This window comes from Sus scrofa, chromosome 7 (assembly GCF_054392235.1).
Source record: "Sus scrofa isolate SSC_HxYL_T2T_F1_AM1 chromosome 7, Sscrofa_HxYL_maternal_Yorkshire_Landrace_v2.0, whole genome shotgun sequence".
Classification (NCBI taxonomy): Eukaryota; Metazoa; Chordata; class Mammalia; order Artiodactyla; family Suidae; genus Sus; species Sus scrofa.
The window spans coordinates 24,963,319-24,982,173 of record NC_139389.1 but is presented as its reverse complement, the minus strand read 5'-3'; the positions used below and the strand labels follow the sequence as shown (position 1 = coordinate 24,982,173).

The 18,855-nt window shown below is 34.8% G+C and overlaps 2 protein-coding genes across 2 annotated transcripts; one reads left to right on the top strand and one right to left on the bottom strand.

Annotated features, from left to right (window-relative positions):
- The first annotated feature begins 7,654 nt into the window (after window positions 1-7,654).
- LOC100512543 (olfactory receptor 2W1-like) lies at window positions 7,655-8,599 on the top strand. The gene has a single exon (XM_084970501.1). It carries the CDS (start codon window positions 7,655-7,657, stop codon window positions 8,597-8,599), a length of 945 nt encoding a protein of 314 aa, XP_084826627.1.
- Window positions 8,600-17,172: 8,573 nt separating this feature from the next.
- LOC100152495 (olfactory receptor 2H2-like) lies at window positions 17,173-18,126 on the bottom strand. The gene has a single exon (XM_001928353.3). It carries the CDS (start codon window positions 18,124-18,126, stop codon window positions 17,173-17,175), a length of 954 nt encoding a protein of 317 aa, XP_001928388.2.
- Window positions 18,127-18,855: the final 729 nt, after the last annotated feature.

Here is an 18,855-nt window from a genome sequence, read left to right as displayed (position 1 = left end):
TAAGTTTTAAACTGACATGCCAACACTAAAAACAACTTACATTATGCACTGATTTTTTTAGGTTATACATGTCCCAATTTTACTGACATTCCTCAATTAATTGTAATATTTTCCTTTGATTATGCTAGCTAAATATTCTCATAATTTTAAAGGATAAAAGCTATTCTTTACTGACAGAGGTAAAACCACTATTAACCAAAATGACCGAGAGTCCTAGTTATCGATCATCTTAGTTATACAATGTTAAAATGTCAAAAATTTCTTTCCTCTGCCCATTTATTACTCAAAAAAGAACTCAATTCTGATGATCACAGGAAGAAAAACATTTTATGTCACATGCAAGTAACCATCTTTCAGTTAACCAATGTTATTCTCTTTTCCACTGGTTTTCAAAATCTTTACTGCTTGTTTTTGGGGCCAGCATGTGGGTTCCTTAAAAAACTAAATATAGAACTACCATATGATCCAGCAATTCCACTCCTGGGCATATATCTGGAGAAAAACATAATTCGAAAAGATATATGTACCCCAATGCTCAGTGCAGCACTATTCATAATAGCCAAGACATGGAAGCAATCCATATGTCCATCAACAGATGAAAGGATAAAGAAGATGTGGTACGTATATATAATAGAATAGTATTCAGCCATAAAAAAAGAATGAAATAATGCCATTTGCAGCAACATTGTTGGTCCTAGAAATCACCATGATAAGTGAATCAGAGAAAGACAAATACCATATAAGATCACTAATATGTGATAAAAATGTGATCAATATATGTAATAAAAATGAAACAAAAGAGCTTATTCACAAAACAGAAACAGATTCAAAGATTTTGAAACCAAACTTATGTTTACTTAAGGGAAACTCTGAAGGAAGGGATAAATTAGGAATTTGGGATTAACCTATATATACTTTTATATATAAAATAGATAAGTAATAAGTACCTCCTGTGTAGCACAGGGAAATCTACTCAGTACTCTGATATAACTTATATGGGAAAAGAATCTGAAAAAGAATGGATATGTGTATATGTGTAACTGATTCACTTTGTTGAATACCTATAAATAAGTCAACTATACTCCAATAAAATTTTTTAAAGAAAGAATGTCACATTTTCCAGGAATTCCAACATCCAAAGAATAAATGTTAAAGAGAAACAAAAAAGAGAAGAGAAAAAAAAGAAGAAAGGAGGTTACTAAAAGTATAAAAGGGAATTTTTTAGACTAAAAAAACATGAATGTACAGCTGAAAGAACTGTTGTACAATAAACTTTGATGTAAAACCTGGATCAAGTTTTAGAAAAATCTATTCAGAGATACTTGAAGCATTCCCTTCTGATTATAATCCTCATCCTTCCCACCTAGCAGCAATCATTCTTAAATATATAGGTTTCAATTTCTTCCCTTGGTTTATATAGTTTACCAAAGTATGCACTTTTAAATAATGCTATAACTTTAATATTTTTAAAATTTTGTATAATTGTATCCTGTGGTGCCTGACTTCTTTCAAATGCCATATTTTTAAGATTCACCCATGTATCAGTACTTGTTCATAAAAATTATAGTTTTCATAACATAATTATATATTATGTAATATATAATATATTATCAATATAATATTAATACATAAATATAAAAATATATGTATTAATATTAATATATGTTTCAAAGCTCTTTTATGAGTTTTCCTCCTAAATATTTGATATTTTTAATTTTATTATAAGTTGCATCTTTAAATGTTAATTTTGTTTTTAACTATGACATATTAAAATAAAACTAAACTCATATATTGGCATTGTATTTAGGTTTTACCAAACATACTTAGTAATTCTAATAATTTATTCATAGAATATTTTAGGTCGTCTAAATATACACAGTATTATCATTAAAAATGTTTTATTTTTTCCTTTTCAACCTATGAAACTTTTATTTCTTCTATATAACTTACTGTACAAGCTAGGTCTGTGGATTGATGAACAAATAGTGTGTGTGAGCAAACTTGTCTTGTTCTAAATATCAAAGGGAGAGTTTTCATTATTCCACTATTACCGCATAATAAATGTTAGATTTTCTGTGGTCACTTTATATCAGATGTATATTCCTTATGTTCCTTATATTCTAAGCAAACATTACTATCAAATGACTTCCTACCAAATGACTTTGCTAAGCAAACATTAATTCTAATAATTTATCTGTATATCCTTTATATTTTTAAATATATTTTATCATGCTATGTGCTAATAATGACAAATTATCTCTCCCTTTCTAATACTTTCTTCTTAGTTTTATTTTCTTTTTGCATTGGCCAGGTTCTCCACTAGAATAATCCAGTAGAATAATAACTAGAAGTGATTATTTTTTTCCCATTCGCTGATGTGAGAGTAAAGTTTCAATATTTCACCTTTGAATTTAATGATTTGCTATAGGTTTGTGTTAAAGACTTTTTTATTAATAAAATACGGAGTTCCCAGTGTGGCTCAGCGTTTAATGAACTCAACTAGTATTCATGAGGAGGCAGGTTCAATCCCTGGCCTTGCTTAGTGGGTTAGGGATCTGGCATTGCCGTGAACTGTGGTGTAGGTAGCAGATCCGGCTTGGATCTGGCATTGCTGTGGCTGTGGTGTAGGCCAGCAGCTACAGTTCTGATATGACCCCTAGCCTGAGAACCTCCACATGCCACAGGTGTGGCACACACACACACAAAATAGACTTTTTTTTATTAAAAAATAGATTTGTATAAGGTGACAAATTTTTTTCATGTTTTAATCTTCCCCTTATAAAGGTGATCATATGATTTTTTCTGATTTTATTCAATCAATGTGGTGAATCATATTACTTGATTTCAAATATTAAGACTTCTCTTGCTTTTGTGTAATAAATACAACTTTGTCATAATACATTTTCTTTGTTACGCATCATAGGATTCCTTTCATAGATGGCTGATAATTTCACCTGATTAATATTTTACTGAAGTCAAGTAGTTTCAAAATGTGATCTTAGTTTTTAGACATGCCTTTCTTTCATTTACGTTTCATTGTTTTAGTTATATTTACATATGAACTCCAATAATATATACTTTACTACCCTAAAAAGTTTAATAACTATTATTTTCTTACTTTTTAAATACTTTTGTTTATTTCATTTTTATTTTATTCAACTTTTGTGTGTGTGTGTCTTTTTAGGGCCACACCCATGACATATGGAAGTTCCCAGACTAGGGCTTGAATCGGAGCTATAGCTGCTGGCCTACACCACAGCTACAGCAATTCAGGATCCGAGCCATGTCTGCAACCTACGCTACAACTCATGGCAACGCCAAATCTTTAACCAACTGAGCAGGGCCTGGGATCAAACCGGCATCCTCATGGATACTTGTTGGGTTTGTTAACCACTGAGCCACGACAAGAACTCCTATTTCATTCAACTTCTTAATCTTGTCTTCCTTTTACTTTAAGGCTTATTCAGCCCATGTCCAGTCCCCATGTTTTAAAATTTTATTTTATTTATTGTTCTGAGATTTATGCACTATATTATTGTTCATCTCTTTCTGTCACCATGTTTTATAAGTTCTTATAATTCTGTCCTGTGTTTTAATTTAATAGAGCTGGTTATATCCTTAAATTTTTCTTTTAAATAAAATATGTACCCAATCCTCATCTCCTGCATAGTAACATTTTATTTATTTTTTATTTTTTATTTTATTTTATTTTTTGTCTTTTGTCCTTTTAGGGCCGCACCAGCGGCATATGGAGGTTCCCAGGCTAGGGGTCTAATCTGAGCTGTTGCTGCCGACCTACACCAGAGCCACAACAACACCAGATCTAAGCCACATCTGCAACCTACACCACAGCTCACGGCAACACCGGATCCTCAACCCACTGAGCGAGGCCAGGGATCTAACCTGCAACCTCATAGTTCCTAGTCGGTTTTGTTTCCTCTGCACCACGATGGGAACTCCCTGCGTATTCACATTTTAAAAGATGACGTGAGCATCCCTCATTTTCTACTTGCTCCTTTTCTGGCCATTTCATGCCCATTTATTATTATTATTTTATAGATCTTGAACTCATTTCTTATTTATTACTGCATTTAAATAAGTTAGATGTTTTCCTGGACTAACCATTTCCAGAATATTTGTGTTAAGAAAAAAGCAAAGTCATGTTTTAAGCTATTAAGAATGTTCCATCAGACCCAGGGTTGTGTGTATAAGTGAGTTTGGGGGGGGTGTTATCATTTTCTGCTATCAACCAAGATTTTCTACTCTAGGTCTAATCACAGCGCAGTTTCACTTACACCCAGTAATGTGACAATTGGATATATCTTTCAAATATAATTTATCTCAGTGGTTTCTTCTGAGCTTCTTCTAGAAATCGTATTAGGTATAAGAACTCTCCCATTGATATGCTTCATTCCTTATTCCTGTTTTTTTTTAATGAGGGCCAGTTTTATCCTAAACTGTATTCAAAGAGAGAAAATGTGGATTCTTTGAGCTATTTATAACAGCGGGCATGCTTCTCTTGCATTGTTCCACGCCTCCTTGGCCTTCACTAATTTCATAATATTCTTCTATTTTAAGCTCTATGTTTCAGAAGTCAGAGTTTTAAACGAAATTTGCATTTAATTTTAATTTTTCCTATTGTTTGAGGTGATTTCTGAGAGAAGAAAAAGTAATGGTTTTTCACCATACTAATAACAGAATTTTAACCTGTGGTTATAAATCAACTCTAGGATTGCTGACATAGCTTACATTCTCTGCTGCCATTACTAAAACTATTCAACAGTAAAAACTGCTGAAAAAATGGCAATTTCCAGGGAGTACATAATTGACCAATGTGCCCTCAATGGCAGTAACAAGCAAAAGTTTAAATAATAAATTATGGCTTTTCAAGCACAAGTTTATCAAATGATTATCACCATAATTCTGTCACTCTTTCTCCCTGTGGTAGCGAGTCTGGTACACTGCTATGGGGGCCATTTATTGCTAAAGATGCCATTCTTTGCCAAAATCAGCTATATCAGTGTTATTGAAATATATTTGAAAGTTTAGGTTATACAAATTGATGTGATAGAAAAGATTTAAAATTACATGATATGCAGGTTTGTGTGTCTCATCTGTACTGTTCATTACCTCTGTTGCCTTGTGATAATCTGTAACTTCTAGACAAGCAATGTTTTTCCATATAAAGTGGAATAATAACAGCATCAATAAAAATATTTTATTGATGAAACTAAGTATGAAAACGTATTTTGACTTGTTAAAAGTGTTGTAACTATTTATTTAATATTATGAATATTCATTATTCATAATTATATTAATATTAATCTTATATTAATATTACTTATAATAAGTATGATGGTTTTAATTTCCACATAAAGTTGAAAAGGAGTTGGTTAACTATGGGAATTTCTCCTGGGAGATTTTTTTTTAATGATCTTCCTTGGATAATTTTACAATAGAAATTAATTGCTAATAGGTAACCCAGTGTCCCAAAGGTCTTCCCAGACTCAACAAATTTAATCACTGCTGGTTGGGGAAGACTACTTGTTATCTTTCACATTTAAGATGTTTTTCTCTGAAACGTATAAATAGAAAGGTTCTTCTTGAATCAGTACATGAACTGTGAAAGATGAGTCAGGAACCACCTCCTGCCACAATCATGTAGGATCTCAACGGCAAGTGAGAGGAATGGTATAATGGTATAAGTAATGAAGAATTTTATTCTCAGTCTTATTTCTTTTTTTAGGCTGCACCCACAGTATGGGACCTTCCCAGGCTTGGACCAAACCCGAGCCACAGAAGTGACAATGCCGAACCCTTAACTGCTGGGCTGCAAGGAAACTCTCTCAGTCTATTTAGATAAAGAAAAAAAGAAGCATTTTCTACTTTAGAAAAGTTAGAGGTATTTTTCTCCTGAAGATCTTTGGTTATATCACCACAGAAAAACTCACTAAGCTTAATTAGGGTAAGTGGAGAAAGAAATTATGTGGCCTTTAAAATATTTTACAAGATTCTCAAATTTAAAGAAATTTGCATAAAAGCATCTGGCTTTTATATCAATCTTCTTGCCTTTAAGATTTAAGATACATATTAAATCCTAAGTTGATTTCACATGAAAATGTATATCTGTATTTTTAATTTCTATCCCCAAAATTCATAAATTCATTTTAGCAAACATTTGTTAAGACCTTAGGAGATACTTTATGAGGCAGCTACAAGAATTAAAAGATTATAAGTATGTGAAAAAAGAGTTAACATTTGTTCTAAGAGATAAATATAATGAATTCAATTCTGTATATATTTGATATGGGGGTAAAACCCAGTGGAAATGCCCACAGAAGTAGCTGAAATTGTAAATGTGACACTGCAAAAGAGGAGTAGACTAGAAAAAACAGAATTCTTAGTTATGTGTGCAAAATTAGTAACTAAAGTCATGGAGGTAGAGGAAATATGGGAAAGACAGGATCCCATTAGAAAACTGCACATAGATTCAGGGAGAAAGGAGGAAAGGAATGGAAGTTGCAGTGGGAGAAATGCTAGTGAAAAACTGAAAAGAATTATTTATGAAGGCACAGAGAAAGTCTAATATAGAAGATATAAAGCTGCCATAGAGAATTCAAACAGAAAAATAATTTCGAAGAGACCACTGGTTTAGAAAACAGAAATTCATTTGCGTGCTTGAAAGACTTTGTTAATAGAGTATTTGGCTTGAGCTTGAAAAAAGACACTAGATCTTTTTAGAGATGAAAGGAAAGATACAGACGCTGTCATCAAAGTTTCTTTTAACAAATACCAAATGTTTACAGATTTTTTTCTGTGCTAATCCTAAGTCACTAGGGATATAAACAAAATAATTACACAATTCTCCCTCCTGAAGTGCTTTAACATTTAAATGCATGAGTAGTAGAACTTGGGTTTTTGTAAGATGAGGGAAAGAATGCAAATGAATATTAGAGATCAAATATAAAATTAAGAAATGGGTACATTTTTAAAGAATTACTCCCATAGGAAATAGTAGAAGATGGAATCAAAAGTACAGATGAAAAGAACAGTATCTTCGATGACAGGAAGGACGCTGGTTCTGGGAAAGGGTGGAAAAAGGCAAAAAAAAAAAAAAAATTCAAAATACAAAATTTCAGTTGAAAGGTAAGAGTTTAAGTTTTAAAATAAAATATCAGAAGATTGATATGGCAGAGTGAAAATGGATAGCAAGATTGAACCTTTGCAGTTTAAATATTAGAAAAAAAGGCATAGGGGTTAGAAAACCTTCATTTTCTATGAACTCTTGGATAAAGGGGGCAATAATTTGTTACAGATTCCCAACCCTCCTCTCCAGCATCCTGATTTATAAAGGGAAGTCCAACAGGTTTTATTTAGCCATTTTCCCCAGGATTTTCCTCTGAGGCTTTTGCAGTTTTTTGCCTAGACAAAGTAATTGAGAGTATGGACTCTGTAGACAAATTGCCCTTGAAATAAATTTTATACCTAACTGGATAAACAAAAAAATAGAATAATTACGAGATATAAAATATGGACCTTTTTATTACACCATGTTTTTCTGAGCAATATATACCAGTAATATTGTTTTAAAATATACTCACTGTGGCTTCCAATGTGTTGATATTTTATTTTCACAGCTGATATTAATAGGGAGATGATAAATGATAGCTACTTTGGTGGATTTATACTCCTTGGATTTCTAGGGCAGCCTCAACTGGAGATGATCATCTCTGGGGTTGTCTTTTTCTTCTACACTATTGCCTTGATGGGAAATATCGCCATCATTGCGCTGCCATTACTAGATGAACGTCTCCAAACTCCCATGTACTTCTTCCTTAGAAGTTTGGCCATTTTGGATCTCTGTTATACCTCAAATATAGTCCCACAAATGTTGGTCAACGTTTGGGGTAAAGACAAAAAAATCTCCTTTGGTGGCTGTGCCTCTCAACTTTTCATCGATGTGACATTATGCACAGTTGAATGCATGCTTCTGGCTGTGATGTCTTATGACCGATTCAATGCTGTCTGCAAGCCTCTACACTATATGACCATAATGAACCCCCAACTCTGTGGAGGCCTGGTGGCCATGACCTGGGTAATTGGTATCATTAATTGCATGATACTGTCTCCCTATGCTATGAGTCTTCCTCGATGTGGGAACCACCACCTGGATCACTATTTTTGTGAAATATCTGCAATGGTCAAAATTGCATGTGTGGACACAACAGCCATGGAAGAAACCGTATTTGCATTGTGTTTTTTTATTTTCCTCACACCACTTCTCGTTCTGGTTTCATATGGCTTCATTGCTGTAGCTGTGCTCAAGATCAAGTCTGCGACAGGAAGGCAAAAAACATTTGGGACCTGTTCCTCTCACCTCATTGTGGTATCCATCTTCTATGGGACTGTTATCTACATGTACATCCAGCCAGGAAACAGTCCAAATCAGGATGAGGGTAAACTTCTCAGTGTCTTTTATTCCATTGTTACTCCCAGCTTGAACCCACTGATCTATACACTAAGGAATAAGGAGTTCAGGGGGGCCATGAAGAGGCTCATTGGAAAAGAAAAAGATTCTGGAGAAACAATAGGACACTAACATCTTTTCACAAGGCATTTCCAATAAAGAAATTGGCCTCATATAATTTCTAAATCATTGTCAAATATATTTGAGTAGTAATCATCACCTGAAAGCAAAAATAATGCCTAAAAATTTTCCTTATATTTTAGTGTCAGTGTCCCATATTGCCAAGGATTGATTCTAAACTAAAAATGTCTTTCATAGGCACCACCTAATGTCTAAAACGTACATGAAAAGATGCTCAGTATCACCAATTATTATATAAATGCAAATAAAAACTGCAATAAGGTATCACCTCACACTAGTCAGAATGGCCATCACTTTTTTCTGTTTTCTTTTAGGGCTGTACACGCGGCATACACAGGGGTTGAATCGGACCAGCAGCTGCTGACCCATGCCGCAGCCACAGCAATTCGGGATTCGAGCTGTGTCTGCAACATACACCACAGCCCACAGCAATGCTGGATCCCTGACCCACTGAACTAGTCTAGGGATCAAACCCACATCGTCTTGGATATCAGTCAGATTTGTTTCCACTGTGCCACATCAGGAACTCCAGAATATCCATCATTTAAAAGTCTACAAATAAATACTGGAGAGGGTGTGGAGAAAAAAAGAACCCTCCTACAATATTAGTGGGAATGTAAATTGGTGCTGTCACTATGGAGAACAATGTGGAGGTTCCTTAAAAAACTAAAAATAGAGTTAGCATATGATCCTGCAGTCCCACTCCTGGACATATTTCCAGAGAAAACTATAATTTGAAAAGATACATTCACCCAATGTTCATAGCAGCATGAGTTACAATAACCAAGGCATGGAAAAAAACTAAATACCCATCAACAGATGAATGGATAAAAAAGAAGTGGTATACATATATAATGGAATATTATTCAGCCATAAAAAATAATGAAATAATGCCATTTACAGAAACATGGATGGACCAAGAGATTATCATACTAAGTGAAGTAAGACAGAGAAAGACAAATATAATATATCACTTATATGTGGAATCTTTAACATGACACAAATGAATTTATTTACAAAACAGAAATAGACTCACAGACATAGAATCCAGAAGCCCAATTGTTAAAAATCTGGATTCTATCCTCATAAATGTTTCTCTGATTAGTAGTGGCTTTTGCTCTCATTATTCTTATTTGTTCTTTTCAGATGCTACTCTTATTGAATTCTCTTATTGTCCACCCAAAAAGGGACAGACATAAAAACAAACTTATGGTTATCAAAGGGGATAGTGAGGGGTAGGAGGGGAGCTAAATTAGGAGTTTGGGGTTAATATATACCTACAACTACATATAAAATAGATGAACAATAAGGACCTACTGTATAGCACAAGGAACTATATTCAATGTCTTGTAATAATCTATAATGGAAAAGAATAAGAAAAAAGATATATACAACAGAATCACTTTGCTATATACCTGAAACTACCAAAACATTGTAAATTAACTATACTTCAATTTTTTTTAAGGATTAAAGAGTTTAAAAAAAATCCTCATTCATCATATCCATTCAATGAAATCATCTTCCATTCTTTTTCTTTTTCTTTTTTTTTTTTTTTTTTTTTGCCTTTTTGTCTTTTAGAGCTGCCCCTGCAGCATATAGAGGTTCCCAGACTAAGGGTCAAATCAGAGCTGTCGCTGCCGTCCTATGCCACAGGCACAGCAATGCTGGATCTGAGCCGCGTCTGTGACCTACATCACAGCTCACGGCAATGCCAGACCCTTAAGCCACTGAGCGAGGCCAGGGATTAAACCCGCATCCTCATGGATGCTAGCCAGGTTCGTTAAACACTGAGCCATGATGGGAACTCCAAAATCATCTTCCATTCTTTAAAGATTCTGCATTTTCCTTACAGTTGAATTCAACAGCTTTATCAATAGGTGAAAACATTTTGACACAGTATGCTCAAGTGCTAGTGTCAAAAAAACGTGAATTTTGATAAAATTATCTAGGCAGAATCGATAAAAGAATAACATGCATCAAGGAGGGCACAATACATTTTATTAGAGGAGAAATAACAAGCATATGGAAGAGTTTTTAACATTTGAGTCTGGTTTTGAGACAAAAATCCAAAAACATTCAAAGGCAGATGGAATAGGCATTTGCCTGCATTTGTGGAATGATTATATCATTGCTGAAATATAGGCTAGTCTGGTAAGAGAGAAAAGCATCCAAAGGGTAACCTAAGCCAAATTGATAAAAAAAAATCTGTGTATTCTATGCTCATAAATGTTTCTCTAAGTAGTGACTTTTGCTGTTATTATTCTTATTTACTCATTTCAAATGCTGTTCTTATTGAATTCTCCTACCATCCATCTGAAAAAGGACAAAATAGTTTTGTAACTTTTATAATAGCCACATTTTTAAGGGTTACTTTTTTCATATATATTTGCATTTTTTTCTTTTTAGGTCCACACCCATTGCATATATAGAGATTCCCTGTCTAGGGGTCAAACCCGAGCTATAGCTGCCAGCTTATGCAACAGCCACAGCAATGCCATATCCAAGCCACATCTGTGACCTACACCGCAGCTCACAGCAACACCAGATCCACAACCCACTGAGTGAGGCCAGGGATCAAACCCACGTTCTCATGGATTCTAGTCGGGATTGTTACCACTGAGCCACCACAGGAACTCCTATATTTGCATTTTCATTGCTACACACAAAAAAGGCAGACATGCAAACACACACAGGCATACACACATGCACACACCATTGATGATGGGTTTTCGACTGGTGGTAATTAGTACCCATAACAGATTTTGAGATTTATTTTACCTGCCAACAGCCTCTCACAACTAAACTTTACAAATATATGTGTTCTTGCCCTCTAGCAAATACATGGTCCTATGTTCAGGACCTTGGGTGGATTATAGGCCATTATACACACAGAACTTAACATGCAACCATAAGAAAATTCAATCTGCCATCATATACAACACATGTGCTAGAAAATGATGCTGTATTTCAGGTGCTTGGCACATGCCATTCTAGAAATTTCAAAGAAACAGAATCCATGATATTGTTAGTCATTTCCCAAATTAGTCACTCTTCTAAGAAAATATTGGCTATTATCTGGAATATCTATGAAAGATTTCTGACATGATTTTTTTAACAGTAACTGGATCTCAGCATACATTCTATGAAAATTTGTGATTGGGCACATCAGAAAATACTTATAGCATAACATTATAAACCAACTATACTTTAATAAAAAATAAAATACAATAAATACCTAGCAATAAACCTCACCAAGGATGTGAAAGACTTATATGCTGAGAACTACAAAACATTAATAAAGGAAATTGAAGATGATTCAAAGAAATGGAAAGATATCCCATGCTCTTGCATAGGAAGAATTAATATTGTTAAAATGGCCACACTACCCAAAACAATCTACATATTTAATGCAATCCCCATCAAATTACCCATGACATTTTTCACAGACCCAAAACAAATAATCCAAAAATGTATATAGAATCATAAAAGGCCAAAGCAATCCTGAGGAAAAAGAACAAAGCAAGAGGCATAGCCCTCACAGATTTTAAACAATACTACAAAGTTACAGTAATCAAAACAACACAGTTGTTTTTGCACAAAAACAGATATATAGATCATTGGAACAGAATAGAGAGCCCAGAAATAAGCCCACACAACTATGGACAATTAATCACAGTGGGGAACATACAGTGGGGAAAAGAAAGTCTCTTCAGCAAGTGGTATTGGGAAATTTGGACAGCCACATATAAATCATTGAAATTAGAATACACCTTCACACCATACACAAAAATAAATTCAAAACAGCTTAACGACTTAAGTATAAGACAAGACACCATAGAACTCCTAGAAGAGTACATAGGCAAAACATTTTCTGACATAAATCATACAAATGTTTTTAGTCAGTCTCACAAGGTGATAGAAATATAAGCAAAAATAAACAAAAGGTACCTAACCAAACTTAAAAGCTTTTGCCGAGCAAAGGAAAACATAAACAAAACAGAACAACAACCTATAAACTGTGAGAAAATATTTGCACACAATGTGACCAATGAGGACTTAATATCCAAAATATACAAAGAGCTCATAAAATTCAATAACAATGAAAAACAAACAACCCAATTGAACAATGAGCAGAGGGCCCAAATATCGACATTTTTCCAAAGAAGACATACAGATGGCCAATAGGCACATGAAAAGATGCTCATTATCACTAATTTTTAAAGAAGTGCAAATCAAAACTATAATGAGGTACCATCTCACATCTATCAGAATGGCCAGCATTAAAAAGCTGACAATAAATGCTGCAGACAGTGTGGAGAAAAGATAAGCCTCTTACACTGTGTTCGGATTGTAAATTGGTGAAGCCGCAATTGGAGAACAGAGTGGAAGTTCCTTAAAATTAACTAAGAGTTACCATATGATCCAGCAATCCCACTCCTAGGCATGTATCTGGAGAAAACCATAGTTCAAAAAGATATGTGCACCCCAATGTTCAAAGCAGCACTATTTACAATAGCCAAGACATGTAAACAACCTAAATGTCCATCAACAGATGAATGGATTAAGAGGGTGTAGTACATACACAATGGGATATTAGTCATTAAAAAAAGAATGAAATAATTCCATTTACAGCAACATGGATGGACCTAGGGATTATCAGACTAAGTGAACTAAATCAAACAAAGACAAATATCATACGATATCACTTATATAGAGAATCCAAAAAAAAGGTGACACAAATGAACTTATTTACAAAACAGAAACAGATTCACAGACTTTGAAAACAAACTTACAGTTACTGAAGGGGAAAGGTGGAGGGAAGGGATAAATTAGAAATTTGGGATTAACATATACACCCTTCTGCATATAAGACAGATAATCAAAAAGGACCTAATGTATATCATAGGGTCCTCTACTCAATATTCTATAATAACCTATATGGGAAAAGACTCTGAAAAAGAATGGATATATGTACATGTAAAACTGAATCACTGTGCTGTACACCTGAAACTAATACATCATTGTAAATCAACTATACTCCAATATAAAGTAAAAATTAAATGAAAAAAAAGACATTCCCTATGTGAATAGTTGCTCTTGCAACCACCACCACAAGGTTTCACATGCCCCTTCTTGCACTTCCAAGACTCTGAGGCGAGCTCTGGAGACAACACTGACCAAAAAGAAGTCTACAAATAATAAATGCTGGAGAGTGTGTGGTGAAAAGCGAACCTTCTTACACTGTTGGTGGGGGAAATGTAAATTGTTGTAGTCACTATGGAAAACAGTATGGATGCTTCTCAAAACACTAAAAATAGAATTTCCAAATGATCCAAAAATCCTACTCTTTGGCATATATCCAGACAAAACTATAATTCAAAAAGAAACAGGTACTCCTATGTTGATTGCAGCACTATTCACAATAGCCAAGACATGGAAATAACCTAAATGTCCATCAATAGATGAATGGATTAGAAGATGCAGTACATATACATACTGCAATACTACCCAGCCATAAAAAAGAATGAAATAATGCCTTTTGCAGCAACATGGAAGGACCGAGAGGATACTAAGTAGAATAAGTTCAGAAAGAGAAAGACAAATACCATGTGATATCACTTATATGTGGAATCTAAAATATGAAACAAATACAAAAATAGACCGCAGATATAGAGAACAGACTTGTGGTTGCCCTGGGGGAGAAGGTGGACCAAGGGGAGGGTTGGGAGTTTGGGATTAGCAAAGGCAAATTATTATATATAGGCTGGATAGACAAAAGGTCCTACTGTATAGCAAGGGAAATATATTCAATACCTTGTGATAAATCATAATGAAGAGAATATGAAAAAGAACACACACATATATACATATATATGCATAACTGAGACTTTTTTGTACATCAGAAATTAACACAACATTGTACTTCAACTATACATCAATAAAAATTTTTAGGAATTTGTGATTAAGATAAAAAAAATTATGTCAATAAATAAGTACATAGCTAAGTCCACACTGTTAGTCATCTCCCAAAATGTAAATGTATCTTAGTCACCTTTATTTTTCCATGCTGTTATTCCCATAGTGGAGTCCCTTCCTTCCCCATACTCTTGCCCTTATCCTTCACAAAACCTTCTAATGTAGCACTGGGTTTGTTCAAAAATTAATAATTCGCCTGTATCCTCAAATGATTTACTTAATATACTCTATACCTCCTAGCATTAACTGAATTGATACTCTCTCCTGAAAACAGTTTCAACCACAACTCCCTTGTGAGAAAATAATCCTATCCTCAATACTTCAGAATGTGGGATTTGAGCTATTGGCTTTATTCCACTTCAAGATCATTCTTCCCTTCACTTCCACTTTGTAAATGAATTCGTCACCCATGTCATTTGGCCAAGCAATATCTAGACTGCAATTTCCCAAAGTGTGGTCCTAGGTATCCTGCCTCAGAATCACCTACAGTGCTTTTTAAAATGCCCATCCCAGGGCAAAATCAGATATTTTAAATCAGAAATTCTGAGTACTAAGCACAAGTACTTTAATTTTTAACAAGAACACCATGTGAATCTTCTGAATTCTAAAATTTGAGGAACTGGGAGTTCCCATTGTGGCTCAGTGGCTAACAAATCCGACTAGGAACCACGAGGTTGCAGGTTTGATCCCTGCCCTTGCTCAGTGGGTTAAGGATCTGGCGTTGCCATGAGCTGTGGTGTAGGTCATACACACTGCTCGGATCCCGTGTTGCTGTGGCTCTGGCGTAGGCTGGTACCTACAGCTCCGATTAGACCCCTAGCCTGGGAACCTGCATATGCCGCGGGAAGTGGCCCTAGAAAAGGCAAAAAGACAAAAAAAATGAACTAAAAAATAAAAAAATAAAATTTGAGGAACTGTGTTTCTTCATTCTTGCTACTTTCATTTAATGGTATCATAACCTCTCTCCCTACCATGCATTTACATGTTGGCATCAGGTGCAGTTTTCTATACTAAAGGCCCTGGTATTATTACAGGCTATATCAAGAGTAAGATGAAGTTTTGAGTACGCCAGCATCCTTGTTTCCCTCTCTAAAGTAGTTACCTCTCAACATCAGGTACTTGTTACTACGTCCATACCATGAAACTAGTCATCCCCTAGAGCTGCTCCAGTTCTACAATCTTAAAGTCAGATGTCATAAAATAAACTCTGTCCTTTTAGATTTCTTCTCAATTACTCCCTTTATTCCTTAAATTGAATGAAAGGATAACAAAATGATTATATAACCGTTGTTCTCTTATTGACAGTGAGAAATTATGTTACATTCTCATAGTAATTGTGCTGTTATTATTTCTGAACATTGGTGCTGGTTTGAGTGACTTAATCATTTTTTAAGTTTGCAAATAAGAATTCAAATTTAAAAATGTTTGATATGAAATCTCCAAATCAGAAAATGGTACAGTTCATCAGTACAGAAAAATGGGATGGAATAGGACTTCATACTAATTCCATTGATGCATGAAATAGGCATTAACAGATGGGAGGCACAGTTGAATAGCAATCACACAGGAGAGTCAACAATTTATATCCATGATTTCAGTGAAACAAACTAGAGTAGTGGACACTTATAAGCAGTAATTAAAAAGCATCAATAAATAAATCTTTAGTAGATACTATTCAAAAGTCAAAGGCATGTGGCATGGTAATAAGCCCTAGGCAGGAGCTGAAAAACAAATCTCTCTCCATTAAAATGATAAATTTTAAATATTTTGGTTTATATCTTTGTGCACCATTGACAATAAGTTCCATGATGTTGATGATTTTTTTTGTGTATTATTTACCATTATATACCCAGGATCTAGCACATAAATAGAAACTTAATAAAAATCAATAAATATCTCTAAGATGAATGAATAAGAATTTGATCTGATAAAAATAGAGTCACTTCATTATTACAGAGACACAGAATGAAGAAAAGATATAGGTCTAGTCCTATAACAGGAGACCTAGAATATTGCGGCTCAAAATAAGAATCTTGGGCACAAGATTCTCATAGAGCAGCAGTACCAGGAAGCAGTGTGGACTTCTGCTTGGCAAACACTGTTGCACTGGGGATTTTTAGGGACATTACACATCAACAAAGGACATGAGGCAAGGAGGCAGAAGTAACTCAGAACCAAAAATCACCATTAACTAAGTGTCTCTTAAAAAGTCTCTGAGAATGTTAAGAGCCTTATTGTTCCAGATGTTTGGATGAAAGTAGTGGATAGGCTTGGAGGAAAATAGAACAAAAGAAAAAGAAATAAATGGAAAGGATGAAACATATATTTGTCTTTTATTTTGCAAGTTTATATTTCTTTTGTTGTCCAAATTCAGCAGTACTATGTACTCTTTAAAAAAATAACTATCAAATATATTCATTTCTATACTGTATTGTGCCTAAACCAGCACCATGAGGCAAATAAGGCTTGATCAATGACTGATGAATGGAATTGAAATCTCAACGTGAATAAAATGCAGCTATTTACTATTTTAGGGTTGGGAGATACATCTTCAGCTTTTTATGATGAGGTTATTCTCTCTTCTCAGATTAAGCAATAGTCCAACATAAGTCATCCCAGGTCTTCTTCCCTAGTCTTATTAGTGCCCCCTTTACTTCCTTGTTCCTTAGAGTGTAGATGAGTGGATTAAGAGTTGGGGTTATGACAGTGTAGAAAAGGGTGAGAAACTTGCCTTGTTCATGAGCATAGTGACTCTTGGGTTGAAGATAGACAGCTGTGACAGTGCCATAGAAGAGGAAGACCACAAGAAGATGAGAAGTGCAGGTGCCAAATGCTTTCTTCTGCCCTTCAGTTGACTTTACTCTCAGCAGAGCCTTAGTAATAGCACCATAAGAGGAAAGGATAATGACCAAGGGCACCACCAGGAGAATAATACTGGCTATGGACATCTGGATTTCATTATAGATGGTGTCTGCACTGGAGACTTGAATGAGGGCTGGAACTTCACACACAATGTCATACAACCTCCGGTTGGAGCAGAAGGGTAACTGGAGGGTAGCAGGAGACTGGGTCAGAGACTGAATCAGGCCAGTCCCCCATGCAAGGATGGCCAACTCCAGACAAAGTTTGGGGTGCATGATAGTGGTATATTGTAGTGGATGACACACTGCCACATAGCGGTCCACAGCCATGACCACAAGAAGCACACATTCAGTGGCCCCAAGCCACAAGAAGACATAGAGTTGAATAGCACAGCCAATGTAACTGATGGTCTTCTCTGGACCCCCAAAATTAACCAACATCTGTGGAACACAGCTGCTGGTAAAACAGAGATCTAGTAGGGAAAGGTTGGAAAGAAAGTAATACATTGGGATGTGGAGTTTTGGATCCTTCAAGGAGACAAGAATTATGACCAAATTTCCTATAATAGTCAAGCAATAAAAGATCAGAACTACCCAAAAGAGAATCTTCTCCAAATATGGCTTGTCAGAGAAGCCCAGGAGGATGAAATCACTATGGCTGTCATTGCAAATTGTGAACATAGCTTCTGGAGCAACAGCCTCTTCAGAGAATGGTTCAAAACTAGTTGCTCAAATGCCTGTGATGGTTCTAGTATAGAGACAGGAAGAGGGACAATATGAATTATCTGATTCCTTTTACTCAAGGGTGAGACTTTTTCCTTCTATATTTTGAAAAATATATAAGATTTAGTAACCTGTTTCAATCTTTCAAATCCATCATCCATTTTATCTATTTTTCTCTTCCTCTTTACTCCTCTTCATATTTTGTATGTTACTAGAGCTCTGCATTATAAATAGTACTTAAATACACATCAAACAACTACTAGTCAAAATGTCTTTGCTAAGTATTGTGAGATCATTCTATCTTTGCTCTAAAATTGTATATTTACTACAGTTTTTTATAGATTTTTATATAAATTACTGTTCAAATTCTCTTCCTACCTCTTTATTCTTTTTGTTATATTATCTCACTGTTTCAATTTGTCTGAATATCTTTCTCCCATGTTTCTCCCTCTCCTTTTTATTTATTCTATCCCTCAATCTTCATCCTCTTCTATTCCTCCTCCTTTCCTCTTCTTTATTCCTCCTTTTCCACTACTTCTCTTGATTTCTGAGCTTTAATTCTTCCTCAGCCACTTTATGGTATGTGATCTAAGAAAGTTATTTAAACTCATTGTTCTTACCTTAGTTCTTTCTCAGACTGTCTGTTTGAAAAATGGAGAAGAGGAATCATAGAACCTACCTATGCTT

Excerpts from the sequence above, each read along its gene's own strand:
- LOC100512543 (XM_084970501.1), top strand. The coding sequence starts at position 7,655 with ATGATAAATGATAGCTACTTTGGTGGATTTATACTCCTTGGATTTCTA.
- LOC100152495 (XM_001928353.3), bottom strand. The coding sequence starts at position 18,126 with ATGTTCACAATTTGCAATGACAGCCATAGTGATTTCATCCTCCTGGGC.